The sequence below is a fragment of the Neovison vison genome, chromosome 1 (assembly GCF_020171115.1).
Source record: "Neovison vison isolate M4711 chromosome 1, ASM_NN_V1, whole genome shotgun sequence".
Classification (NCBI taxonomy): domain Eukaryota; kingdom Metazoa; phylum Chordata; class Mammalia; order Carnivora; family Mustelidae; genus Neogale; species Neogale vison.
Genome location: NC_058091.1, coordinates 17,141,976 through 17,169,382, shown reverse-complemented (window position 1 = coordinate 17,169,382; position 27,407 = coordinate 17,141,976). Strand labels below are relative to the sequence as shown.

At 40.6% G+C, this 27,407-nt stretch overlaps 1 protein-coding gene across 1 annotated transcript in view; it reads right to left on the bottom strand.

Moving 5' to 3' along the window:
• FRK (fyn related Src family tyrosine kinase) overlaps positions 1-27,407 on the bottom strand; it is a 102,159-nt gene that overhangs the window by 38,730 nt on the left and 36,022 nt on the right. The window contains exon 2 of the mRNA XM_044244201.1: positions 7,523-7,644. Coding sequence (XP_044100136.1) covers positions 7,523-7,644 — 122 coding nt within the window. The remainder of the gene's footprint in view (positions 1-7,522; positions 7,645-27,407) is intronic.

The following is a 27,407-nucleotide window of genomic DNA, read 5'->3' as shown; positions in this document are numbered from 1 at the left end:
TATTTAATATCTGGAATTCATTATTATAACATTACATTCAAAAAGCAGTAATAGGGACGCCTGGGTGGCGCAGTTGGTTGGACGACTGCCTTCGGCTCAGGGCGTGATCCTGGAGTCCCAGGATCGAGTCCCACATCAGGCTCCCAGCTCCATGGGGAGTCTGCTTCACTCTCTGACCTTCTCCTCGCTCATGCTCTTTCTCACTGTCTCTCTCTCAAATAAATAAATAAAATCTAAAAAAAAAAAAAAAAAAAAAAAGGCAGTAATAATATGCATTATTTTTGTGTTTTCCTCTATATAGCTCAAAATATTCACACAGAAAGGTCTTTTTTTTTTAAATAAATGAAATAAGGTAAGCAAAACCAGAATCTAAAATTTAGATGAATTAGTATGTGGTGTTCAGAGACAAGTGGGAAGAAGAAAAAAAAAATAGACTGCAAGCGCCCTAAAGAATACTGTGGCTTCTAGAAATGTTAGTCATAGATTTCCAATAAGACAGAAGATTTCTCCATGAGCCAGGGCCCTAGAGAAAAGGTTCTCTGCCTATGCATCTCTATGTGTATGTATACGTACAGACATAAACACAAATATATATACTAGATAATAAAATGTTAATTTAACTTTATAGAGTATTTAAAACATTTGAAATATAATTTATCAGTAGTAATGTTAAGAAAAGGAAATGTTAAGAAATGCCATAACTCACCAAAAAAAGCCACTTGCTATTATAGGCAATGATATTTGCAATTAAGCTGAATACAACTAAATTATGACTTTAATTAAAAGGCATTTTCTAAGATGGCACCAACATGTTTAAAATTTAATACATTTTATATGAGATACTGGAGTTATTAACATAAAAATTTCTTTCTGCAGCATGTGCACTTTTTGAAAAGCAAAACATCTTTAACCAATATCAAAATGCTCCCAGAATCCATAGAAGTTTCATTGCATAATAAATTCAAGGAGCAATTTTTTCCAACCTTTAATCCTGACTCCTACTTGGGATATATAATAATTGTATTTACATTCATGGCTAATAGTAAAAGGGCTGTTGACGCACTCTTGTGGCCACGATGTCCACATTAATTTTAAATGAAGAATGAATGGATGGCTCAGGGGACCGGTATGAAACACACGCCCTCTTGCCACTGGGCCAGCAACAGATGAGCAGAGCCAGCAGATCTCAAGATGTCTGGGTGTAATAACAGCTCTTCCGTCAGTGGAAGTGAGTTTGGGTCTGAACCCTGGGCCAGGCAGAGACAGAGGCCACACTACAAGTGTTGTCCTTTTCCAATTTTGTCTCTGTCTACAAAAGTCTTATTATCTGGAAACAACTAACCTGTCAAGGTGAGAAATAGTCTGTCGAAAATAAGCCTGAAGCACAGCAAATTGGATAATTTGTGATCATGCATGGTCCAGCCTTTAGAGGTGGAAGAAAGCGACAATGGCCTTGCTTATCTCTGCTCCTGGTGGGCTATAGGGTAAAGAGGGGAGTGTCTGAGCCTCTGCTGGCTTTGCAAATGATACAGCAACTGTGGAGATAGGAAGAACGTAACAGAAGCAAAAAAACGTGTGTGTCTTCTGCTCAAGGGGTTTATCATCTGGTTTGAAAAGCACATGTCTACCTACAGTGAAAGAGGTGTTCATAAACACAAATGAATCTTGGAATATGAAAGTTCAATGTGAAGGACAGACACAAGGTCAACACAAAACGGTGAGCATCTTTCCCTGGCGAAGCTGCTTTTGAGTTACCGACCCATTATTAGCCTTTGAGTTACCCTCAGAATTAATTTATAAGACATGCAGAAATATTTACAAAGTTGTATCACTTTGTACCCACAGTATCACTCAGGCTAAGGGTCCATGTTATTCAGAAAGTAGCAACAGGTAACTCCGGCCACTTTCCAGCGTCAAAGCTAATCTCAATGCGCAAACACACAGTCGCCCTGGCTAAGGGCGTCTAACAAAAGTGATATCCCTTCTATAAGACACTTCTACCTTTTGTGCAATACTTTAGTCAAGGTCAATCTATTACTCTGAAGGGCAAAAACATTGATTTGGTTCCAATTATATCAGTATATTTACTTAAAAATTAAAATATGTCGCTATGGAGGCTTAGCTTATGTTCTTTTTTAAAATTGACATAATGTATTACTTGTTTTAGGGGTACAGGTCTGTTATCTTATATTCTTAAGAAGGGACCTCACAGCAACCATAAAGTATCATGCAAGCCGAGCATATTCCATGAGACGGATACATTCCCTGTGATGGAAATTTGTCACAGGAAGTACTCTGCTCAAATTCAACAGAAACAAGTCAGAAATGAAATGATGGCTACTTGTATGTCCGCCATATGTCCATTGCCTCAAACATCTCGAAGCATTCTTGCCTTGGTCTTTTCTCCTCTCTCCTACGTATCTTATCTTGATACTAACCCCCCTCACTCAAGTCAGAGACCCAAGAGTCAGCCTGGATTCTACGTCCGATGGTACCTAATTCTGATCGACCACACACTCCTGTCCGTTCCATCTTCTTAATATTTCTCACCTCTCTTTCGTACTCTCTATTTGCCATGCCTCTGCTCTGCTTCAGGCTGTCATCTGCGGAGACAAGCAGGATTCTCTAGTGAAGAACCCGAGGAGCTTATTCTTGATCGTGTGGGAGGGACCCACTGGGTCTGTTTCACTGTCCCCCCCGATCAGGAGGGTGATCTCCACTTTCAAGAGATCCCACGATTTCCTTGGATGAAAAAGGAGTTGCAGTTTCCCACCATGCCCAAAGCCCATAGGTGCTGAGATTTCCAAATAACCTGGCAAATAGCTGATAGAAAGCCAGACTCCTCAACACCAAGGCAAAGACCGCTGTCGTGGGTCCTCGGGTGATTCCCATACTTGCCCCATAAGAAAAGCGCAGCAATAGACAGGCCGTGTGGCTTCTGGGCATGCCCTGTGCCAGAGCAGAGCCTCAGTTGGAATGCCCTGAGCTTGGGTCCCGTTGCCCCCCTGTGTGGGATGATGAGGAACTCTGACGCCTTGCACACACCTAGGATTTCAAACAGGGATGAGAGATGCCACTCTGGTTTGCCCTGTCACTCCTCTGAAGACTCTCATCGGTAAACCTTGTCCCTTTTCCACATGCTCTCAAGGTCAGACCAGGTCACTTTCTGCCTAAAACTTCCCCTGTAGAACAAGGTCCGAATCCCTCACATGGTATACAAGGCCCTGAGTGGTGTAGGTCCAGCTTTCTTTTCCAGGCTCGTTTTCTACCATTCCTCCTCTCCTCTCCTCTTCTCCATCCCCACCACACACACACACACACACACACACACACACCCCACAGACATAAAACCCTGTGCCCTTGCCTTCCTACACTGCTACCTGGCAACAGAAATTGGGCCAGAACACAAATGCTTCCTCCTCTGTGAAACCTCCTTGCCCCCCTCGTTAGAGATGGGTCCCTGTCCCCACCGCTCTCACTAGATAGCTCTGTTACAATCTTCCCGAAGACTGGGTCCTGGGACTGTGCCTTGTTGTCTTTGCTGCCCTTCACTGAACAAAGGCCTGGCCCACGGTAAGCACTTGAATGTTTGTTGGAGAAATAAGCAAATGTATAAATAAATGATGTCAACTCCTGAAGGCATCTCCCGGAATACCGCCGATGGGCTTTTCTGCTTTGTGTCCTCGATGCCGTCATTTTTCAACTATTTCAATCTGTTGTCACTTGCTCTTAAAAGGGTTTCACTGACGATGAATCTGGAATCCCCTCTACCACTCCGGAGGTTTCTATATGCAGTGTTGCCCAAAGTAAAATGACAATGTGAAAAACCTACCTACAGCTCAGTTTTAGCCCTCTAAGTGTGTTTTCTTCAAACTGTATTTTAAACAATAATATAAATGTGTATAGAACTCCAAACATCAACTTAATATTAATGGCGGTAACAATAATGATTGTCTTTAAAGGACACGACTGAAGTAAAAAAATAACCAATCAAGTTGAGGCGCAATCGAAATTTTATATTTTTCATCAGAAAAACAATTCACTATCAGTGACAAACAACAGTAAGGCTACTAAAACTACCTGTCATGCATCTAATGAAGACAGATTCTCTGGCGACCACATATAATATGTAATATCCAAAAGTGCTGCTGTAATTCACAGCTAATTAGTGTCGTGGCATTATGAGAAATGTCACGGCCCTAACTCTCTTTCCAGATCTACTCAGACCTCATAAGAGCCGACAGCCATGCAAGGATCACAACAAGCCAATTAGCTCCCACCCCAACCCTGGGCTGCCGCTTCTCCAGCCCGCCCCAGCGTCCATAAATCACGCTCCGTCATGAAGCTCTTCTGACAGCTGTAAGCTGTTGCTGCCCAAGGAATAAAGACAATACTTCCAAGGAAAACGTGTGTGGGAAACACAGAGCTAGAAGGGGGGTATTATTTGCCTTCCTTTGGCAGCAGAGCAGTCAGCAAAATGGAAGACCATCAATTCAGGCTGATTAAGGGGACAACTGCACTAAGAAATCAATCCATGTCTATCTGACAATTCTCAGTGGTAATCAACGGTCAGCAGTGGGGTTGGTTGTTTGCGTGTTTGTTTTAATGTAGACATATTGAAGACCTTTTTCATTCCATTTTTCTCTTGGATAGCCCTCCTTCTGGCTAATAAGAAAATGTTCCTTTCAGTAGAATATAATGGTCCGCATTTACTTTGTCCCCCAGTGAATACACAGCAATCAGATAATTTGTTTGAAAGACTCTAAATTGTTTGACTTCATTCAAAAAGAATCTATAATGATATCCTGGTTTCCAAGCAAGGCCTACAAAGCTTCCTAAATCCATAAGCAAGCGCTAGAGTATTCTCAGCACATAAAAGCCAATATCCTTGTAATTTTGTTCTAAGCCTGTAAAGCTGTTTTGTTCCATAATATTCTACTTAGAAAGTGTTCAGAATAGTCACTGCAGCCTGGGCATTATTCAAAGATATGACTCAAGTCGTTCTACTTTTAGTTTGTTTTCCTCATGGAGATCTTCTCCTATATGTTTAATGCTAATCCAAAACATTTAATCTAGCTTTTAGCTAAATAATGATTACCTAAATTTGTATATAAATATTGGGAAAGCCAAATAAACAAACAGATAGATTTAAATTGGCAATTCTCTTCTATCTCTTATCGTGAAGCATAGAGATTTCCAAAAGACTTGTTTTTTCTCCCTCAGAGTATAACATTCTCATGGAAATCTTCCAATATTTATCTATAAGGATGTTCATGGCATCATACTTTATAACAGCAAAATAGCTAAAAAATACATAAAACATGAAATAGGTTAAATGATGAAATTCCCATCCAATGGAAGGTTACGTGGTTTCTAAACATAATGATGTAGAAGGATATGAAAGGACATGCAAAATCGTTCACAGGACACTGGGAGACAAATAAGAAAAATGCGGCCTAGGTCCACTGCGTGTGTGTGCACACACAAATATGTGTGTATGTATTTATAAATACAGATAGCATATATACACACTCATATCTGTATTTTTTTTTCTTTACAAGATGATCTCTATTTATTTTCTGAGTACAAGAGTGTGTTTGTTTAAATATACTTACAGGTGAAGTACAGAAAAAAGCTTGCCAGGAAAGGTATTTAGATATGAAAAATGTATCTTCAGAAGGTGATATTTTTGATTCTTCTTTGAGCTTCTCTATTTATATAACAAGGCTGATATTGCTTTCATGATCAGAAAGAAGTTATTAGTTCTAACAAAACATTCACGCATGTCCCCCCGGTGTGGATAGGTGTGCTCTAGTATGAAGTCACGGGCTAATGGAGCACCACTGCCAGTCATGATACTGTTTCATTATCACCTTGGGCATAAGCAAGATTAGAAAGGTCAGTGGTACATTCCAGAAATAGTAATCAGAACAGCATCCCCTAAGCAGGGTGGACATGAAGCCAAACAATCTGAGAACACCATATGAACTTGGTGCAGGTAGAGGCAGGGGCTGAAGGATGGAGCCTCTGATGCTTCAACACCACTGCCCTTACTCCTTTCCAGCTCCATTTTTCTTACTCACACCAGGCAGTCCCAAATATCGGGGCAGATGGGTCCCAAACACACACAGTCTGGCCTGAGTTCAGATCCAATCAAAGTTCCTAGGACATACTGAGCTCAGGGCTTGCTTCCCTGGTGCACCATGAAGGCTGTCCTGACCTCAGCTCAGTGAGCTAGGCAGACACAATAAAGGTACGTAGGCATTGTGTTCAATAAACATTTACCGCAGGGCAATAAGGATAAAGAAAGGCAAAATCCTTTCCCCCAAAAGGTTTATATCTAGACATAGTGCACACTTTAAAGCGGATCATAGCACAAGATGGGCCCAGGCAAAACAGAAGTCAGAGCAGAGCAAGGAGAGAAAAGGTGTCACATGACAGATGGTCTGGTTGGTCTTTAAGAAAGGACGTTCTAGGGGCGCCTGGGTGGCTCAGTGGGTTAAGCTGCTGCCTTCGGCTCAGGTCATGATCTCAGGGTCCTGGGATCGAGTCCAGCATCGGGCTCTCTGCTCAGCAGGGAGCCTGCTTCCTCCTCTCTCTCTCTCTGCCTGCCTCTCTGCCTGTTTGTGATCTCTGTCTGTCAAATAAATAAATAAAATCTTAAAAAAAAAAAAAGAAAGAACGTTCTAAGCCTTGCAACATACACCAAGAAACAAATTCCTCAAACATTTATTCATTTATTTTAGAGAGAGAGCATGAGCAGGAGGAGGGGCAGAGGGAGAGAGAGAGAGAATCCCAAGCAGACTCCCCTCTGAGTATGGAGTCTGACCCAGGAACGGGGTTCAGGGGCTCCATCTCATGAACCCCAAGATCAAGACTTGAGCCAAATCCAAGAGTCAGACATTTAACCAACTGAGCCACCCAGGTGACCCAAGAAACATAGATTCTTGAAGGCAGAGACATGCATGTAAACACCTGTAACTATCAAAGGCCATTCCCAGGTCTGTCTTCCTTCCTAAGAAAATGTAAAGTAAACACGTATTTTACTCTTAGTTAGAAAACTACATCTGGCTAAATTTTACATGTCATGGAGTTAACTAAATGCAACTGCATCCAGCATTTCAATTATTTCACTGGGCAAAGACAAATGAAACACAGTAAGTCAAACTGTATTGGGAAAAGATCAATTTTTGACAACAGCGTAGTTTTCGCTTTGGACTTATCATTTCCCTAGAAGGACAGACCCCTAGATGATGCAAAAGTGAGAAAATGCAGCCTGATCTATATGATTGTCATTTCATATCCAGAGCGCACGTATTTGCTTACAGAGAGTCCTATCCGCAGACAGAAACTGCTTGCTAATCCCTACATTACTCTTGGGCAGTTCAGATTTCATTTGGCACTTATTATGAACATAAGAAATAAGGCAAATTTCAAATTAACCTGTCCATGCTCACACAGCAGATTCATTACCACAGACTCTCAAACCCACACTTAAATTACACAGAACAATGGCCCATACCTGAAAGGGCGAAATCTCCTTTCTGGCTTTCACTCTCTCTGATTAGAAAGGCACCCGTCTGATTTTCTGAATATAATAGTTGTTTTTCTGCATCTGTTCTCTTGATTGCTCCAAAAAACCACCTAAAAAAGAGACAGATGTAAACTTTAATTAACCAATCAACAGTCATTTTTTAAGGAGCAGGAAGTTTGGCAAGAAAGTATTCTAACATCAGAAATGTTTGCTATTCTTTACTGAAACTATACCAGGTATAAATGGCACCTTTTGATACTTGAGATTATTTTTCTGGATGTCTGTAATCCTTACCAGGAGTCTTTTAAAAATTACAGAATAGGGGTTTGGCTGATGCCTGCTACTACCTCCCTTCTCACATCTGAGTTCTGTTCTGTCTGAGAGGTAATGTGGCCTCCTTCTGTCAAGTTCGAAGCCTCCGGGGTGGGCCCACCACAGTAGCCTGCTGGGTTCCAAGCTCTATAATTATTCACCATCACCATCAAACTTTCACCACCTCACCTAACACCTTCTAGGGGCTAGGAGGCAAACACTCCAATCAAAGGAGTCCTACATTTCACATTAAAGTGTGAACAATTAAAAATGTAGTTCTCTGGGCATTAATTTCCACCCCCCCACCACCACCCCACTCCATCCGTTACTGCCCAATGGCACCATAATATGAGATGATCTTTGCATGCTTAGGAGGAACTTATCAAATATAAAGGAAATTGTCCTTGGTGGAGAGATGATGTGAAAAAGATGTTTCTACTTGGGAAGTATCTTCCTAGTGCCTCCCCCCACCTCTGATCTTTACCCTTCCATCCTGAACATTCCAGATATATAAAAGTCAGATATTGAACACATATTTGTGAATGTGTTTAATCCCAACAAAGAATTATGGATTTTATTTTATTTTTGAGATTTTATTTATTTATTTGACAGAAAGAGAGAGAACACAAGCAAGGGGAGTGGCAGGTAGAGGGAGAAGCAGGCTCTCTGCTGAGCAGGGAGCCCTCTGCTAATGCGAGGCTCAATCCCAGGAACCTGAGATCATGATCTGAGCTGAAATCAAGAGTTGGGTGCTTCACTGACTGAGCCACCCAGGCACCCAAGAATTATGGACCTTAACATTGGAGCCAGTCTAAGATGTAGATAAAGTCTGTAGACACTAATGTGATCATATGAGGAAGTTGAGAAGTTGAGAAAACTTCATGACGCCTCACTCTAGAGTCACAAAGTTGATCATTATCATTTAAGATTTTAGGTAAAACATTTTATCTTTCCAGGTATCATCTTTAAAAATGCAGACACTCAAAGAGGGGAAACATGGGCTTGGGGGGAGACATATAGGCCGTGTAAGGAGCTGCAGGCTGAGGGGAGGAAATACAGGCCACCAAAAACTGGCTCCAGTTGGCGTGACAGGTCATGGACTGGCTTGACGGGTCATGGATACTGGGGGGTATGAGTCTACTGAGGGTGATACAATCGGAAGGAAAAGGGGAAGGAAGTAGAAAGAGAGGCACTAAAACATAATCATTACCCTCTAACAAAGGCAAGGTGCTTGTTTACCATTTTGCCAATCATCAAGTTGGAAATACACAATATTAACTCTATCAGTTAGGATATGCCAGGTTATATTAATGAACAATGTTAAAAATCTCCATGGTTTAAGACAACAGAGATCTGTTTTTCCCTTAGCTGCATGTCCATGGAAGTTCACGTGGGCTCTGCTCTAGGTCTGTCTCTCCACTCCCCCCCTCACTGAGCCACCCAGGTGCCCCTGTAGCTCTACCAGGGCATTTTCGTCTCCATGCTTCCTCAGCTCTACCAGGGCATTTTCGTCTCCATGCTTCCTCAGCAAACATGGAAGCAAACGTGAAATATGTGGCCAACCACAGGCTGGTTCCAGCACCTTCTAGTTTCTATACAAGTTTCTACACAAGAATGAAACCATTGCAAATAAGTCATACGTTTGTGCCTAAATACAAAGAGAGTAGGAAACACAATCACACCGTTCTCCAGAAGGCAGGGAGCTGGCATCGTTTGGTAGACTGTACTAAAGGCCAGCCCGCTGATTCCGTATCAGGGGCCAGATCGATGTCCACGGACTATTGCTTATCTGATGGAAACTATGGTAGGCATGGTGACATTCCGAGGGGCTATTTAACGAATTCACAGGGAAAGAAAAATGCATGTATTCTATGAGTACAGAAATAAGTCAATAGAACAATGGAAAAAACAACAACAATAACAACAAACTCAAACAGACCCAAAAACACAAATTAGAGATGAAAGTACAGATTATTCAATAACCAATATTAGTACCATTAAAAATCCATATGGTAAAAATTAATTGATGCTACTTACAATATACATCATAGTTTTACGCGGCTTAATGACCTAAAGGAAGCTTTTTTTTTTCTAATTTATTTATTTTCAGAAAAACATTATTCATTATTTTTTCACCACACCCAGTGCTCCATGCAAGCCGTGCCCTCTATAATACCCACCACCTGGTACCCCAACCTCCCACCCCCCCACCACTTCAAACCCCTCAGATTGTTTTTCAGAGTCCATAGTCTCTCATGGTTCACCTCCCCTTCCAATTTACCCAAATTCCCTTCATCTCTCTGACTCCCCTTGTCCTCCGTGCTATTTGTTATGCTCCAAAAATAAGTGAAACCATATGATAATTGACTCTCTCTGCTTGACTTATTTCACTCAGCATAATCTCTTCCAGTCCCATCCACGTTGCTACAAAAGTTGGGTATTCATCCTTTCTGATGGAGTCATAATGCTCCATAGTGTATATGGACCACATCTTCCTTATCCATTCATCCGTTGAAGGGCAACTTGGTTCTTTCCATAGTTTGGCGACCGTGGCCATTGCTGCTATAAACATTGGGGTACATATGGACCTTCTTTTCACGACATCTGTATCTTTGGGGTAAATACCCAGGAGTGCAATTGCAGGGTCATAGGGAAGCTCTATTTTTAATTTCTTGAGGAATCTCCACACTGTTCTCCAAAGAGGCTGCACAAACTTGCATTCCCACCAACAGTGTAAGAGGGTTCCCCTTTCTCCACATTCTCTCCAACACATGTTGTTTCCTGTTTTGTTAATTTTAGCCATTCTAACTGGTGTAAGGTGATATCTCAATGTGTTTTAATTTGAATCTCCCTGAGGGCTAATGATGATGAACATTTTTTCATGTGTCTGATAGTCATTTGCATGTCTTGATTGGAGAAGTGTCTGTTCATATCTTCTGCCCATTTTTTGATGTGTTTGTCTGTTTCGTGTGGGTTGAGTTTGAGGAGTTCATTATAGATCCTGGATATCAACCTTTTATCTGTACTGTCATTTGCAAATATCTTCTCCCATTCCGAGGGTTGCCTCTTTGTTTTGTTGACTGTTTCCTTTGCTGTGGCCTAAAGCAAGCTTTAAAACTTTCTGAGGATACCAGACTAGGGAGGGTTTCTTAGATAAGAAAAAAAGAAAAGGACATTAAAAACCTTAAGGGGGGGCGCCTGGGTGGCTCAGTGGGTTAAGCCGCTGCCTTCGGCTCAGGTCATGATCTCAGGGTCCTGGGATCGAGTCCCACATCGGGCTCTCTGCTCAGCAGGGAGCCTGCTTCCTCCTCTCTCTGCCTGCCTCTCTGCCTACTTGTGATCTGTCTCTGTTAAATAAATAAATAAAATCTTTAAAAAAAAAAAAAACCTTAAGGGAAAATATTAATAATATTTCTTACACCACAATGAAAAGATTATCACGAAATAAAATTAAAATACAAGCCAGAGGGGCAGCTGGATGGCTCAGTCGGTTAAGCGTCTGCCTTCGGCTCAGGTCCTGTTCTCAGGGTCCTGGAATTGAGTCCCTACATTGGGCTCCTTGCTCAGCAGGGATCCTGCTTCTCCCTCTCCCACTATCCCAGCTTGTGTCCTCTCTCTTACTGCATGTCTCTCTGTCAAATAAATAAAAATAAAATCTTAAAAAAAAAATACAAGCCACAGACCTGGAGAAAATATTTGCAAAGTATATAATCAAGAAAGAAGAGTGTTCGAATTACATGGAGACCTGAAATCAATTAAAAAAAAAAAAAAAAAAAAGACAGGGGCGCCTGAGTGGCTCCATTGGTTAGGCACCCTACTCTTGATTTTGGCTCGTTATGCTTGGTCTCAGGGGTCATGGGGTCAAGCCCTGCCTTGGGCTCTGCGCTTAGAGAGGGGCTCTGCTTGGAATTCTGTCCCTCTCCCTCTACCCCACCCCTACACCGGTGAGCTCTTCCTCTCTCTCTCAAAATAAATAAATAAATCTTTACATACTTCTTAAAGGTTTTATTTATTTCTTTGACAGACAGAGAGAGAAAGAGAGCACAGGCAAGGGGAGCAGCAGAGGGAGAAGCAGGCTTCCTGCTGAGCAGGGCACCCAGGGCCGGGCTCAATCCCAGAACCCTGGGATCAGGCCCTGAGCTGGAGGCAGATGCTTAACCCACTGAGCCACCCAGGCACTCCTAAAAGGAATTTTTTAAAAAGAGACAACACAGGGCGCCTGGGTGGCTCAGTGGGTTAAGCCGCTGCCTTCGGCTCAGGTCATGATCTCAGGGTCCTGGGATCGAGTCCCGCATCAGGCTCTCTGCTCAGCAGGGAGCCTGCTTCCCTCTCTCTCTCTCTGCCTGCCTCTCTGTCTACTTGTGATCTCTGTCTGTCAAATAAACAAATAAAATATTAAAAAAAAAAAAGAGAGAGACAACACAGTAGAAAAACTGGCATAGTATATAATTGTATAGTTCATAGAAAAAGAAAATCCAGTAACTTAAAAAAGTAAGAAAAGAAGCACAGTCTCTGTCTGTAGCAATACTATGATCTATACCAATAAATATTAAAACAACGAAATTTCAGTTTTCAGGTTGGACAAAATTTAAAACTTTCACATTCGGCCATTGGGAAAAATGTGAAACAAGAATTTTCCTACAATACTAGAGGCAATATCCTGTGGTACAACTATTTCAGAGAGAATCTAGCAATATCTAATAATGGTATTTGTATACCATTCAACTTCACTTCTAGATGATATGCCATATGTGCTCAAGGACACGAATCACAAGAACATTCACTGAAGAATTCTAGCACTGAAACATTGGAAACAACCTAAAAGTCCATTGTAGGGAAAGAGATAAACTTAGATACAGATATAAGGTAGGATAATACACAGCAGACAAAACAAACTGTTGAGGGACTAAAGAGAGTTGAAGACTGATACATACTACTGTGACGTCACTGAAGTGAACACATAAAAAAATTATGTATTTTCATGGACAGTTGCATGCTTAATGAAAGTCAATAGTTAATAGCTAATAGTATTTTTTTACTTCATTTCCTGAAATGGCAAAATTTCTTTGCACCAACATTTCAAGCACATTAGCAGCATGGATCAAATATACTGATCAACCCCATGCATTTCCTCGCTTCTGAGTATATTGATTATGCATCAGCATTAACATGTTTGCTCAAAATATAAATATTTAAACCTTTACAAGAATTACAATTTATCTGGCAGATTAAATTCTTAGAAGTACGATTATATCTCATACACCTCATCATTCTCAAGAATAAATTTCATTATATATTTTCAATACATACATTTGTATTTTGTATAATCAAATCTGTAATTGATGTATTTTCTCTGCCCAATATACGTATAAACAAGCAGTTTCTGTAAATCAAAGTCAGAGTAATTTTACAACATTTTTAGAGAGGAACTCCGTGGTAATTTTTTAAAAATCCTTTTTGTCTCACCAATTTTAGATTCTTGCACATACTCACTTTACAAGGCAAATCACACCAGTATTGACTCCACAGTAACAATTAAATGGATATAAATATTTGACTGGATGCATCAGCTCGCTTAATACCTGGAATTTTTCTTGGCTGAGCTATACCAGAAACTGAATAAAAGAGTTGTTTTCTGGATGTAGTGTCATTACAATGCCATCTTTCATACTCAGTAATGATGCAACCACGGAGAAAGATAATTCTTTCCTCCCTCCACATATAGGAAAAACATTCCTTAATCTGTGGTCTGAGCCTGAGCTGGAGACAGGTCAAATGGCAAAACTGTCATTCTTCTCCATTCTGCCTGTTAGAGCCCCTGTTGGCCCCATTCCGGAGGGTCATGCACACCCAGGCCTGTGTGCCCACCACAGCCACTTTTCAATGCCCTCTTTCAGCTTTACTTCCTGTGTGCAGTAAACAGTATGTGCTGAGAAGTAATCAGGGTATCCCAGGGTGGATCCAGGGAGAGTCTTACAGGGAAACACCCAGGAAGAGTCTTACAGATCAGTGACCCTTCAAGTGTGGTGCCTGGACCAGAAGCATCTGCATCACACGCAAACTTGTTAGAAAAGGAAATTGGCAGGTATCTCCCATACCTTTAAATCAGAGACTGTGCGGTGGTGCCCAGCAGTCTGGGTTTCACTAAGTCACCAGATGCATCTGATCCATAGTAAAATCTGAGAACTACTGAGTTACAGAACTAGTAAAAAAAAAAAAAAGTTAAAAAATTTTATGAGACAGCTGAGAATAATAAGAGTTGGGTGTTTACCTCTGAAAATTATCCAATAAAATGACCCTACACACACATTTTATTGATCTTTAATGAAACTAATCTTTATTGGTGTGCCAGACTCGCCATGAATGAGATCTTGATTAAGAATAACCAAAAAGGGGGCACCTGGGTGGCTCAGTGGGTTAAGCTTCTGCCTTCGGCTCAAGTTATGATCTCAGGGTCCTGGGATCGAGCCCCACATCAGGCTCTCTGCTCAGCAGGGAGCCTGCTTCTTTCTCTCTCTGCCTCTCTGCCTACTGGTGATCTCTCTGTCAAATAAATAAATTAAATCTAAAAAAAAAAAAAAAGATACCCAAAAAGGAGAGGAGGCTCATAATAACCTCGGAGAGGGAAGTGCTTCAAATAGATGAAAATGGAGCAAAAAGCATAATGTTGGTTTTGAATGAAAGGAATATGTGACTGAAGTCTAAGGTGTATTTTGCAAACATTTATCCAGTGTCTACTGTGTATAAATTCTGACCCAGACCCAGAAAGATCTGCAAGATATACTCCTGAATGAAAAATAGTATACTGCAGAGTAATCAAAATATTAGTTTTATTTATATTTTAAAAACCAACAAACCAAAACTGTTATGTGCTTACTTCTCTAGAGATTAGTAAGAGATAACAAAAACATTGGCAAACAAAAACAAAAACCTTTCACTTTTTACTCTGCATTCTTCCCCATAATGTGGATATATTTATAGTAAGAGGTAGTTTTATATCACTTTGCAATCTACTTAAACAGAAAAAACATCTAAGGAAGCCAATCAGAAATAGGCTATAAAAATCCACATGCTAGGGCGCCTGGGTGGCTCACTGGGTTAAGCCACTACCTTCCGCTCAGGTCATGATCTCAGGGTCCTTGGATCGAGTCCCACGGCGGGCTCTCTGCTCAGCGGGGGGCCTGCTTCCCTTTCTCTCTCTCTGCCTGCCTCTCTGCCCACTTGTCCTACTTGTGATTTCTCTCTGTCAAATAAATAAAATCTTTAAAAAAAAAATCCGCATGCTGTATGAGAGCTGAAGTAGAAACTTTGGCAGTTAGAATTGATAGAGACAGGAAAATCTCAAAGGAGCACGGGACAGGTGCTGATGGATGAGGAGGGAAACAGACAGGAGAGCAAACATAACCCCAGGGTTTCAAGTCTGGACGACTGAAGAACAATAGACCCAGCAACACTTTAAAGGCAGAGCACCATAATAGTTATGAGCTACAGCATCTCGCTGGGAAAGTCAACTTCTCTATGCCTGGACTGGACTTCGTCATCTGTTAGTGAAAATAATAATAACTGCCCAGTAGGTTTGTTTTGAGAGTTTAAAAAAAAAAAAGAAAGAAAGAAAGAAAGATGTGTATCAAGGGCCGGATGCCTGGCCACATTTATGCTCAATAAATAGCACCTCCTTTCAGAAAACTAATTTAAGGGAGAAATTTATATATTTGGTTTTAGATGTGTTAGGTGTGAGGTCATGATGAAACGTGAATGAATATGTGGATGTGATCTCACTTCTCTAGATGTGTTTGGATGGCAAGTTTCCTCCCCAGTGGGTCCTGCCGGCTCGGTCTTGACTAGGACACTTTGCCACTAGGTGGCAGTAGGCCATTTTACTAATTCAGAAAGGCTGACGCCCTAGTGTGGTAACTGGAAGTACTTTATTTGACAAAAAAGACAAAATTAGTCCTAAAAAAAAAAACCACAAAACAAAAAATAACCCCAGAACTTATGCATTGTTACTGAATACCAACATTTAAATAATATAGATATCAATCAAAATTTAGGGAAACCAACAAGTAAATAGATGTGGTACCTCCAGGGGCACCTGGCTCACTCAGTTGGTAGAGCATAGAATTCTCAATCTCAACATCCCAAGTTCAAGCCCCACATCAGGCATGAAGCCTACTTAATTAAAAGAAAATTGTTTTTAAATAAATATGTGGTACCTCCCCAAATATGTCCTCATTTCCTCCTAATACTTTCATTCTGTCCACTCTGCTGACTGGCACAAAGTAGATGTCTAGTACTCTCATAATTTTGATCTAATGGTGTTAGCTTCCTCCCACATTTTTTTTAAAGTAAGCTCTATGTCCAGTGTGGGGCTTGAACTCACAACCCCAAGATCAGCAGCGGCATGCCCTACTGACTCAGCCAGCCAGGCACCACTCATCCTACATTTTTAAAAAGAGAACACCTATTCCTAATAACTGCTGGCTAACATTCGCAAAGTTTAACATATAATTTCTTTTCCCCATGCCTCCCTCCCAACCAAGACAGCTGACCTTCAACCACAGCAGACAGACCCTGAAGAAAATAAGTTTCTAAAACCAGCCCCAGAAGAATGCTGGTATCCTCCCAGAAACTGCGGAAAGGAAAATGGGTAGATCAGCGTGGCACAGCCACCCATGAGGGAGGTAACCTGCCCAGGTGGGAACTCGGGGTCAGCTCTGTCTTTATTGTTGTCATCGCAGACACAAGTTACAGTGCATAAAACCACCCATCATCCTCACCGGCGTGGCTTGCGGGCATCAGACACTATACGTTCGAAAACAGCTACAGTCTGCAGGGTACGCTCACCACTGCAGTTAGTCCCTTATCATAACTAAATCATTCTCATGGTCCCCGAGCCGTGGCAGTCCTACGCGACCGCCCTGCATCTATCTGCATCTGGGCAACACGGCCAGGACAGCCCCTGCGGTAGAGCCCCTTCCTGTCCAGGTACGCACGGCCCTGCCCTCTATTAAACATCCCAAGGCTCAGCGGCCCCTTTAGCTCACAGATAATGCACCCTTTTCCCACTTACAGAGCATAAGGACAAAGAAAAGGCAATTAACGCTCACATGTATTTTGTTATTCATTCCCTCCTTTTCATTTCCCTCGTCGCGAAATTTGTCCCCTTCATCATCACCACTTAGATGATGGCAACGTTCCACTCTCCGTTCTCCCTAATGTTAACAGCTTCTGCGGTTACTGATCAGGTCCAAGGAGGCAGCGTCTGCTGTTAACAGCGTCACACGCGTTCCCGTGGACCCCAGCCTGGCTCACGCCGCTGCCACTAGATGAATCATTTGATCCTACGACCAGATACAGCTCCCCGAGGCACACACATTAGTAAGTTTTAAGGGTTCCCTTTGCTTAGGGAATAAAATCCTTATTGACCTGGAATTTCAAGCCCTCTGCATTTCTGGACACCAGCCATTTCCTGAGCAGTGTCTTCCCTACCATCCACTCTTCGGCTCCAGCTAAACTCATTCTCTTACCTGTTTGCCCTGGCATGGCTTAAATCCGCCTCCCCAGAATTCCCCAGAACAGTGACCATCCTCTGGGTTTCTCATGTGGCATACGAAAGTTAGAGCTGCCTTTTTTTTTTTTTTTTCCCCTAGTTATTCCATGTTCACTTGAGGCTACAGACCTGCCCGGTACAAAGCCTAACTTTGCCTAATATGACTTTTTTTTTTTTTTTTTTTTTTTTTTAGATTTTATTTATTTATTTGGCAGGCAGAGATCACAAGTAGGCAGAGAGGCAGGCAAAGAGAGAGGTAGGGGGATGCAGGTTCCCTGCTGAGCAGAGAGCCTGATGTGGGGCTCAATCCCAGGACCCTGAGATCATGACCTGAGCCGAAGGCAGAGGCTTAACCCACTGAGCCACCCAGGTGCCCCTCGCCCCCATATGCCTTTTGGAACAGTTAAATAAATACTTGTTGATGAAACAATACATTGTACCCAGTGTGGGCATTTATAGGTCTTTCAGTTTATCCTGAATGTTGAACTCGATAAAGCCCGTGTTTTCATGTAATCTTTTATTTGCTCTTGCCACATACTTGGGAGTGTTAAGCGCTTTTGGGAGAAGCCTTATCTGCTCTGGGCCAGTTGCAACACAGATTCACATGTTAATTGGCCGCAGACCACTGGTTCCAATCTGACCACTCTCTTCCCCCAAAAAAGAGCATTTGCCTATGAACGTAAAGATCAAAAATGAAGCCAATTTTCCTGTCCTCCCAAACACAAGCGTATCAGGGCTGCACACATGTAAAAAATGGGTGATAACGTGACAATGTCGCCTTCGATATCTGAGGTATGACTTGCAGTCACAAAGAAACCAGGAAGCTCCTTGCTCGGTTCATTTGCTAAAGCTTTTTTTTGTAGTCGTTCACCTCTAGGGTCATCATAAAAGGGGAATTTGGAAGGAACTTCTTTAGAAAGGAAGTACGATGAACTAATTGGTATTTTCACCACTGGGGAAGGTGTGGTGCTAGATGTTTGTAAGGATATGATTGTAACCTGAACCCACCTGCCAGTGTGAGGTATTGTCAATACCTCACAAAAAACTGAAGAGTAGAACAAAGTTCAGATAGCGATCCAACCTCAAGGCACTGCTTTGGTCTCACAACCATCTCCTATTTGTATAAAAGGAAATGGAAGCTAATATTGATGTCTCTCTCTCTCTTTTTTTTTTTTTTTAAGACTTTGTTTTATTTATTTGGCAAAGATCACAAGCAGGCAGAGAGGCAGGCAGAGAGAGGAGGAAGCAGGCTCCCCACCAAGCGGAGAGCCCGAGTGCAGGGCTCAATCCCATGACCCTGGGATCATGACCTGAGCTGAAGGCAAAGGCTTTAACCCACTGAGCCACCCAGGGGCCACTGATTTCTCTTTTAAGATAAAAAACAAGAGCGCCTGCTGGCTCAGTCGATGGAGCATGTGACTATTGATCTCCAGGTCATGAGTTCAAGCCCCACAATGGGCTTGGAGCCTACTTAAAACACACACACACACACAGAAAGTGTGTGAATATATAATGGCATTTCCAATCATCAAGCCTGAAATATAAGTGTAAATTCTGACCTGTCTGCTTTGTTTTTATATGTTTTTGATAATGTTTGTCCTAGAAACGAGAGAAATATGGATTAGAGTTGAAAGCATTAATCATTAAGGAGTTTCCATCTTTGTCACATCCAAAGAAAGTAAATGCAATTGATTTTTATAATGTCTAGGAAAATGCTTATTTCACAGAACACCACACAAATGTTCACTCCAATTCTTTATTTGACTAGCTTTTGGGTACTAGTATAGCTTTTTAATAGTTATAGGGAGCACTAATTTAAGAGGTGACAGCCCCAGGGCACGTGGGTGGCTCAGTGGGTTAAACCCTCTGCCTTCAGTTCAGATCATGATCCCAGGATCGTGGGATCAAGCCCCGCATGGGGCTCTCTGCTCCACAGGGAGCCTGCTTCTTTCTCTCTCTCTGCCTGCCTCTCTGCCTACTTGTGATCTCTGTCTGTCAAATAAAAATATAAAGCCTTTAAAAAAAAAAAAAAAAAAGAGGTGACAGCCCCAATTAGTTTCCTATCCAAAAACAAACAAACAAAAAAACCCCACAATAGTTATCTTCTCTCACGAATCATTTCCTTGCTCACTTCCAAGAAGGAAAGAAATTAAAGGAACTTTTTAATTCACTTAATTTTAAAGAATCTTATTTCTTAGTATCATGAATGACACTTTATTTAAAGCACTGAGTATTCTTCTTGAAAGATCTTTAAATATGGGGCACGGGGCTGGCTCAGTCACTAGACCATGCAACTCTTGATCTGGAGGTGGTGAGTTCAACCCCACCCTGGGCATAGAGTTTACTTAAAAAAAAATAAAGATCTACAAAATAACTTGTTCTTTGGGAATGTTCCCTGGATCAACAAGACCAAATGCTGATTGTAGTGAGCCAGTAGTCCTTGCGTGTACCCTCTTGGAGATGGGTTAATAATGTAACACTCTGTATCACTTATTTCCATTAAATCTTGTATCCCAAATCACATAGTACACAACATGAAGTACCCTAACCTTCTTATTACCCTACATGATTATACTGATATCATTTTCTGTGTACTTCATTTGCTAAAATATATCAGTAACATTTATTTCATACTAACTATATAGAAAACAGATGAAGAAGCTTAGGAGCAAAAGAAGGGTCTATTTCTTGTCCTTTGAGAATTTTCGATTATCCAGGGAGGGCTGAGAGATCATTTTAACTGAGTAACCAAAAAGAAAGTATCAAAAACAAGAGGAGTATTTCATTTCTTAAGGGAACTGCAATCCAAGAAATAAATAACCCAACAGTGTGTCAACAAGGGAAGGCATCTTAGAGAAAAGACCCTTGGAATAAGGACTTGGAAGAGATTAGAAATCCAAAGAAATGAAGGACAAGGTCATGTCACAGGTGAAGAAGCAGCGGCATGTCTGTGAGCAGAATGGTTTGATGGGCAATGGTGGGGGAAGAGGGTCGGTTAAATGTAGAAGAAACAAAACCAGTTCTTTGATGTTCACAGGCACTCCCATGTTGGAACAACTAACTCCACAGTGGAAGTAGCTCTTCGACAAACAGTCAAAAAGTACATCAGGAGGAGGATGAGATAGTTCATTTAAGATTTAACACGGTAAAGAATTTTGAGTTCTGGGCACACCTGCAAAAATAATGGGAAAATCTGACTTGTTTTTTTAAAAATCAGTGAACAAATTTAAGAAGTCAAAGTGTGGAAAGCAGGAGCAAGGGAGAATTATTCTATGGGAGGCACACAGGAGAGGAAATCCGAATTTTAGAAATAGAAAGAAATTTTTATGAGGATCCATGGGGACAGTTCTGAAACTTATTGTAAATGCATTTTAATGAGTACATGCATTCTTGGGAAGAGAATCCAGTGTTTCAGTAAATTCTCAATGACGCCTGTGACAGAAACTACACATCTCCTTCAATAAGGCTAAGTGGCTTTTTTTCCCAGGTTCACGCAAGAACTGGTACCAAGACTATAACCACAGCCTACCACCATAAAATTCCTTCACTCATTCATTTTTCATTCAACAATTATTTATTGAGCGCTTACTATGTGTCAGGCTCAGTTCCAGTTGGTAGAAATAGAGCAGTGAATGGAACAAACAGGAAGTCCTGACTTTCTAGAACTTCCATACCAATGGGGAAAGATAGACAATAAATAAAATAGATGAATATACAGTATGTTTGGAGGTGATAAGTGCAAAAGAGGAAAAAAAAAATGAAGTAACATAAGAAGGAGAGTAGGCAGCGACAGGTGGCAGACAGAATTCCAGAGGGTTTGCCTGTGTGTTCCTGAAGAGAAAGGGATCAAAATAAATTCAGCCGTGGAGAAAAACTCAACTCACTATCATTAATACTTAACAATAACCACACCAGTATTAATAACTGAAGGATTTATAACCTACATAAATGCCCCCACTGGACTCCGAAATGGAAGACGCTGAACCACTCACAAAGCAGCTGGTTCTTGTCAAAAGGAAAGCCAGAAACAGTGCCAGAAAATACACCTTTTGTTTTCAGTGTCAACAAGCTGTTTGTCAGGAAACAAAAGGAAGGTCTGCCAGCATGATGGTAGATTTTTCTAAAACCTGAAAATTAGCTCTCGTCTTGTTTTTGCTGAGAGTTACAGGAAAGGGCAGTCGCACAAGAGTATCAGGGCCCCACTCCTCTGGGGAAAGCCTGCCTCACATGCGAGAAGGAAAAGGGTCCCTCCCCACCCACCCCGCCATACTTCTTAACCTCGAGGGCCTCAGTTCTCAAACTCCAGTTTGCTAGGAAGTTTGCCAGGTAGCGTGTGGACAAGGCAAATGCTCCCAGCTCAGAGGTGGGGCTCCCGATGCTACAGCTTCCCAAGTGGCCCAGAGAATTAATTCTGAGGCTGGGAACCCAGGAGTGAGTTTGGAAAAGCACAGCTGTTCTCTGAAGGGAAAGAATTTCTCTCATGTCGGCCATCGCCCACACCAAACCCTGGTTCCCTCTGGTCCACTCTGCCCCACACCAGACCCCACTCTCTTATTTTCATCCCAACCAAAAGATATAAATTCAGCCCAAACTTTGTGTAAAATTGGTGGAGAGCCAAAGTGTAGTCTAGAGTTACAAGTTCAAATACATTAGAAATCTCTTTCCTCGAAACTTGGTTATCAAGTGCCCTGAAGAAAGAATTTCCCAAAACGCTCTTTTCCCTCAGGTCCAGAGCCCCCTGCCAGGTTGCTAAGGCCCCTCTCCTCTTCCCCTCTCCTCTGGATCACATTTTTACAACAAAATACCCCAGATTTTATATGCAAAGCAATTTAGTTCTGAATCCCACCCGCACTCCAAAGGAGCATTCTGGGCCTCCTTCTGTATTCTCCAACAGACATTCCATTGTTCTGCTCCATAAAGGCCCATCCACTCTAGGTCTTGTTTCTCAACAGCACAAACAACCAGAGCTTTGAAAATAGAATTTTTTTTCAGCAAGATAAATCCTTAGGCAGAGCACCTCTCACACCATCCTCCACAGCAGAGGGTAGCAAAAGAATTACACATACTCTTGCTGTCAAACACTACTCCACGTCTGAAGATAAGGGTGAATGAGCAGAGTTGGGTTTTTTTCCCAGTTACATTTATGTTTTAAAGAATGTAGTTTCTTAAAATTATGAACTTCGTAAACTAGGTTAAAATATTTGTTCTCTCAAAGTGTCTTCAGAAGAGGATAAACTCAGGGGCACCTGGGTAGCTTAACTGCTTAAGTGTCTACCTTTGGCTCAGGTCATGATCCTGGGGTCTTGGGATGAGCCCCCCCACCCCAGCAGAGTCTGCTTCTCCCTCTGCCCCTCCCCCAGCTCTTGCTCTCTGTCTTTCTCTCAAATAAATAAATAAAATCTTTTTTTATTTTTAAAGATTTTATTTATTATTTGACAGAGAGAGATGACAAGCAGGCAGAGAGGCAGGCACAGAGAGAGGAGGAAGCAGGCTCCCCGCCGAGCAGAGAGCCCGATGCGGGGCTCGATCCCAGGACTCTGAGATCATGACCCGAGCTGAAGGCAGTGGCCCAACCCACTGAGCCACCCAGGCGCCCCAAAATCTTTTTTTTTTTAAAGAGGACAAACTCTAATGATACACAAAGTAAATATTAATTGTAAGTAGCACATGAACTATTTGCATGCAAGTCACCTTACTAATCATCAAATTGCAATTACATAAGGTTAGTTCCATAACTTTGGTGATACAAAAAATGATCTAGGTATGAAAATGCTACCTTCTTTGTTTGGGATTAACTGAAGAAAGAACTCAGTGAAACACACAGAGTATAGTAAATTCTGACTTGTCAAGTTGTAACCCAGAGAAGAGATTTTTTAAATCTTAGAGATTTGAAAAGACGGCTGCTGGGATGAAAGCACAGGACAGGAACACCCTAAAGCCTTGGAATTGGGACCCCCCCCCGCCCCAATGAGCCTGAGAAGCAGGTATTCCTAAAACCTTTCCTTCACACCCCTTTCCTTGTGTTCCTCTTTCTGGTATTATTCAACTAGTTCTTACTTCCCAACTACACTTATAAGCTCCAAGAGCAAAACCCTATCTTTTTGCTCATTACTGCAATTCTTAGAGTCTAGCACAGCACCAGATATTAAACATGCCCTCAACAAATATCTTTGAATGAATACATGAATGAATGAACAAATGATTGTTTGGGGGCGTGAGTCTCACTGTTAAATGTTAAAGCTGACCGAACAACTCTAAACAAAATAAGACAAGAATATAGGATCATCTGAAGATGTGGAACAGAGGGTGAAAGAAGCAGCCAGATTTTATCCGTCGTGAATATCCTCAGGGCTAATCAAGTGATCACAGTCCGAAGAGGAAGGTGACAGTAATAGCAATCACAGTAAGACTAACATTTGGATTCCACTTTACAACTCCCAGTGTCATCACTGACATTACAGCATTTGTTCTCATGGCAAATCTTGGGGCCATCAGAGCGGGCGCTTCAGTAGCTCTACTTTGTGGAGTTAGGAACTAGAGCTGAGTGGAGAGCACAAGCCAGGCCAGTGTGTTGGTGGATATACCCTGACTGTGCCCACTGTGCACAGCGGGACATTGGGAGTTGTCCTAACCTCATAATCCCACTCTACAGAGTGGGTCAGAAATATAAAGAAACCATGGCAGAAAGAGGAACACCAGGTTGAAAACATTATAAATAGGTATCAACATAGTTTCACCTAAATTCATAGAAAACTACCCCACAATGTAACCATAATTTTAAAAAGTAGGGAGGGGCTTGGGGGCACACCCCTTTCACTGAGAGTTGATAAGAGTTGATAAGCTTTTTTATTATATCTCTCAGGCGGAATGCTGAACAGAGTACAGCATTGGTTTGCACGAGTGTAATAAGTCACATATTTTCATTTTTCATTTTAAAAATTTCTCTTTAACTTCACTGATTTTCCAGGAAAAAAAGAAAACCATGAGATTTACCCTTTATTCTCTTTAACATTTTGCTGAATAACAAAATACACTTTTATGAATAAAAATAACAAAATATACTTTTATGAAGTTAAACAAAAGAATAACAAAATATACTTTTCCCATAGAATAACAAAATATACTTTTATGAAGTTAAACACTAATTCCTGTTTGTTATTTAGAGGTAGGCTTGGTTGCACAAGGATCAAAATTTGAAAATGAAAAGCACAAACTAAGATTCAAATAAATATTTAAATAAGCAAAGCAATCCCAAAATTTAGATGATATTACAAATAATGAATTATGAAGCTTAAAACTTTAAGCTTTTCCTAAACTGTCAACAAAAAAAATGTGACCAAACATTTCAAAAGTAAGATCAAATTGTCATTTATTCTTTCTATGGAAAATGGTATTACAAAATCATTATCATATCAAGAGTCATTCAAAGAAAATGAGTCAAAAATAAAGGGGAAAATTTATATAGAAGGCAGTTCATTAATATTTCACTATGCTTAGGTTTATTATTTGTCAGCTTCTCTAAGTAGTTTGTAGTGATTTCTGTTCTAAATATTCCCCCTTCTCTAAGTAGTTTGTAGTGATTTCTGTTCTAAATATTCCCCTTTATAAAAAAAATGTTTTTTTTATTTATTTGTCAGAAAGAGCCAGGGCACAAGCAGGGGGAGGGGCAGGCAGAGGGAGAAGCAGGCTCCTCTCCGAACAAGGAGCCCAGTGCCGGACTCCATCCCAGGACACAGGATCATGATCTGAGCATAAGGAAGATGCTTACTGACTGAGCCATCCGGGCATTCCTAAATATTCCCTTTCTTACCAAATTCTGTTCACACAGTTTTGTACTTATTTTCTTAAAGAGAACCTTCCCCTCCAAACCATATTAGCTGTAGGCCCATGAAACCAAGATCCATCCATGTTTGAAAATACTATCTTAGATAGGAAATCTCAATGACAAGACACTATTTTCTCATCTCCTTGAGTTTCCATACATGCATTCATAATAGATATTCTTAAACTTTCCATTCATATTCCAAAGGTGGAGATGATAGTATAATGACCCACTTTTATTCAACAATTCAATCCAACTTCAATAATTATTAACATTTTTCTGATCTTATTTCTTCCTATATATTTAATTGATCTGAATTCACATGGTTTCCAAATCTTAGCTGGAAAACTGGAGTGAAAAAAAGAACTACTAAATGGTTTCATGTTCATTTTTTTAAATGATATCTTACACTCAATTTTTAAAATCAGATTCTCATTCTTTAGAAACTAAAAGAATAGTTTTTAAAATGTTTCAAATGCTGAGAAACATCGCATCTAAAAGAAAAAACACGACAATAAACATTTATTGAATCTACAATAAGCTACAGGAATAATAAAAAAAGACAATATGTCTGCTTACAAGTTTACATTGCAACTGGAAAAACACACATGTAGACCAGCATAAAAAGAAAACACAAAAGTCAAAAACATATAAGCTACCTAACCACACCATACATCATTTTGATGTCAGATAATTGAAGAAATGTATTTTAAAAGAAATGCATTGTGAGGAAATGTTTCATAATTGACATGAACGTGATCAATATGTCAATGGTGCAGACAAAATTTCACATATAATAGCTAATAAGGCAGAGGCTATGAAAAAAAAGACCTATGCAGTGTAATTGACTGAAAAATATAACTATGCTTCTACCTCCACATTAAAGTACTATTTTTAGGAGTTTGGTTTGACAAGGATTTTCCACCTCACAATTTCTCTATGTGCCTCAAATGCCCTTTACATACAATTAATTGAGATTAAATTTACAACAACATTTAATTTTTTTTTTAAATCCCTTGTTAGGGGCACCTTGATGGCTCAGTCTTCAAGTGTCTGCCTTTGGCTCAGGACAGGATTCAAGGGTCCTGGGATTGAGCCCCGCATCCGGCTCCCTGTTTGGTGGGAAGCCTGCATCTCCCTCTCCCACTGCTTGTATTCCCTCTCTCACTGTCTCTCTCTCCGTGTGTCAAATAAATAAATAAAATCTTTTAAAGAAAGGAAAAATAGAAAAAAATCCACAAGGACATAAATTGATTTTTCAAAAGATTAATAAGAGGTATAAGCAAGCCTCTAGCAACATCATTCAAGAAAAAAATCAAAAACACATTGTCAATATCTGCAGTTGAAGAGGGGACCATCACAGATTCACACTAATATTAACGTAACAATAAAGGAATATTGTTAACAACTATATGCCAATAATTTTGACAACTTGGATGAAATAGACTGTCCTTTGATAAATACATCTTACACAAACTACCATAAAGAGAAAGAGAAAACCTTAATAACCAAGAAGAAGGTTTGTTGAAGAAATTGTATTCATAATTTAAAACCTTCCCACAAAGAAAACTCCATGTCTCTAGTGCTTCACAGGAGAATGCTACCAAAATTTAAGAAAGAAATAGTACCACTCTTATAACCAAGCGCTCTCAGAAAATTCAAGAAAAAGAATATATTCCAACTTACCTTATGAGGCCAGAATTACCCTGATATCAAACATCAAAGACATTTCAAGAAAATCACAGATAAATATCTCTCGTGAACACAGATGCAAAAATCCTTAAAATATATAATAAATCAAATCCAAGAATCTATAAAATAAAAAATGCATATCATAACCAAATGGAGTTTGTCCCAGGAAAAAGCTGATTGATATTTAACTATCAATGTAATTGACCATGTTAATAGACGAAAAATAAAAGCTACAGAATCAAATCAAAAGACACAGAATACTTTTGAAAAATGAGTGATTAAAAGCAAAAACACTTAGCAAATTGGCAACAGAAGAAAACTTCCTCCATCTTAAAAAGGGCAACGATGACAGACCGTCACCCAATGTCACACTTAGAGGCAAGATAAAAATAAAACCAAGATAGGAGCAGGTACATATCTTAAAGGAAACAAAGTTTACACATAGATTTCAGGCTACTATCTACTAAACTATCTACAAAAACAGAAAGCCAGTGATT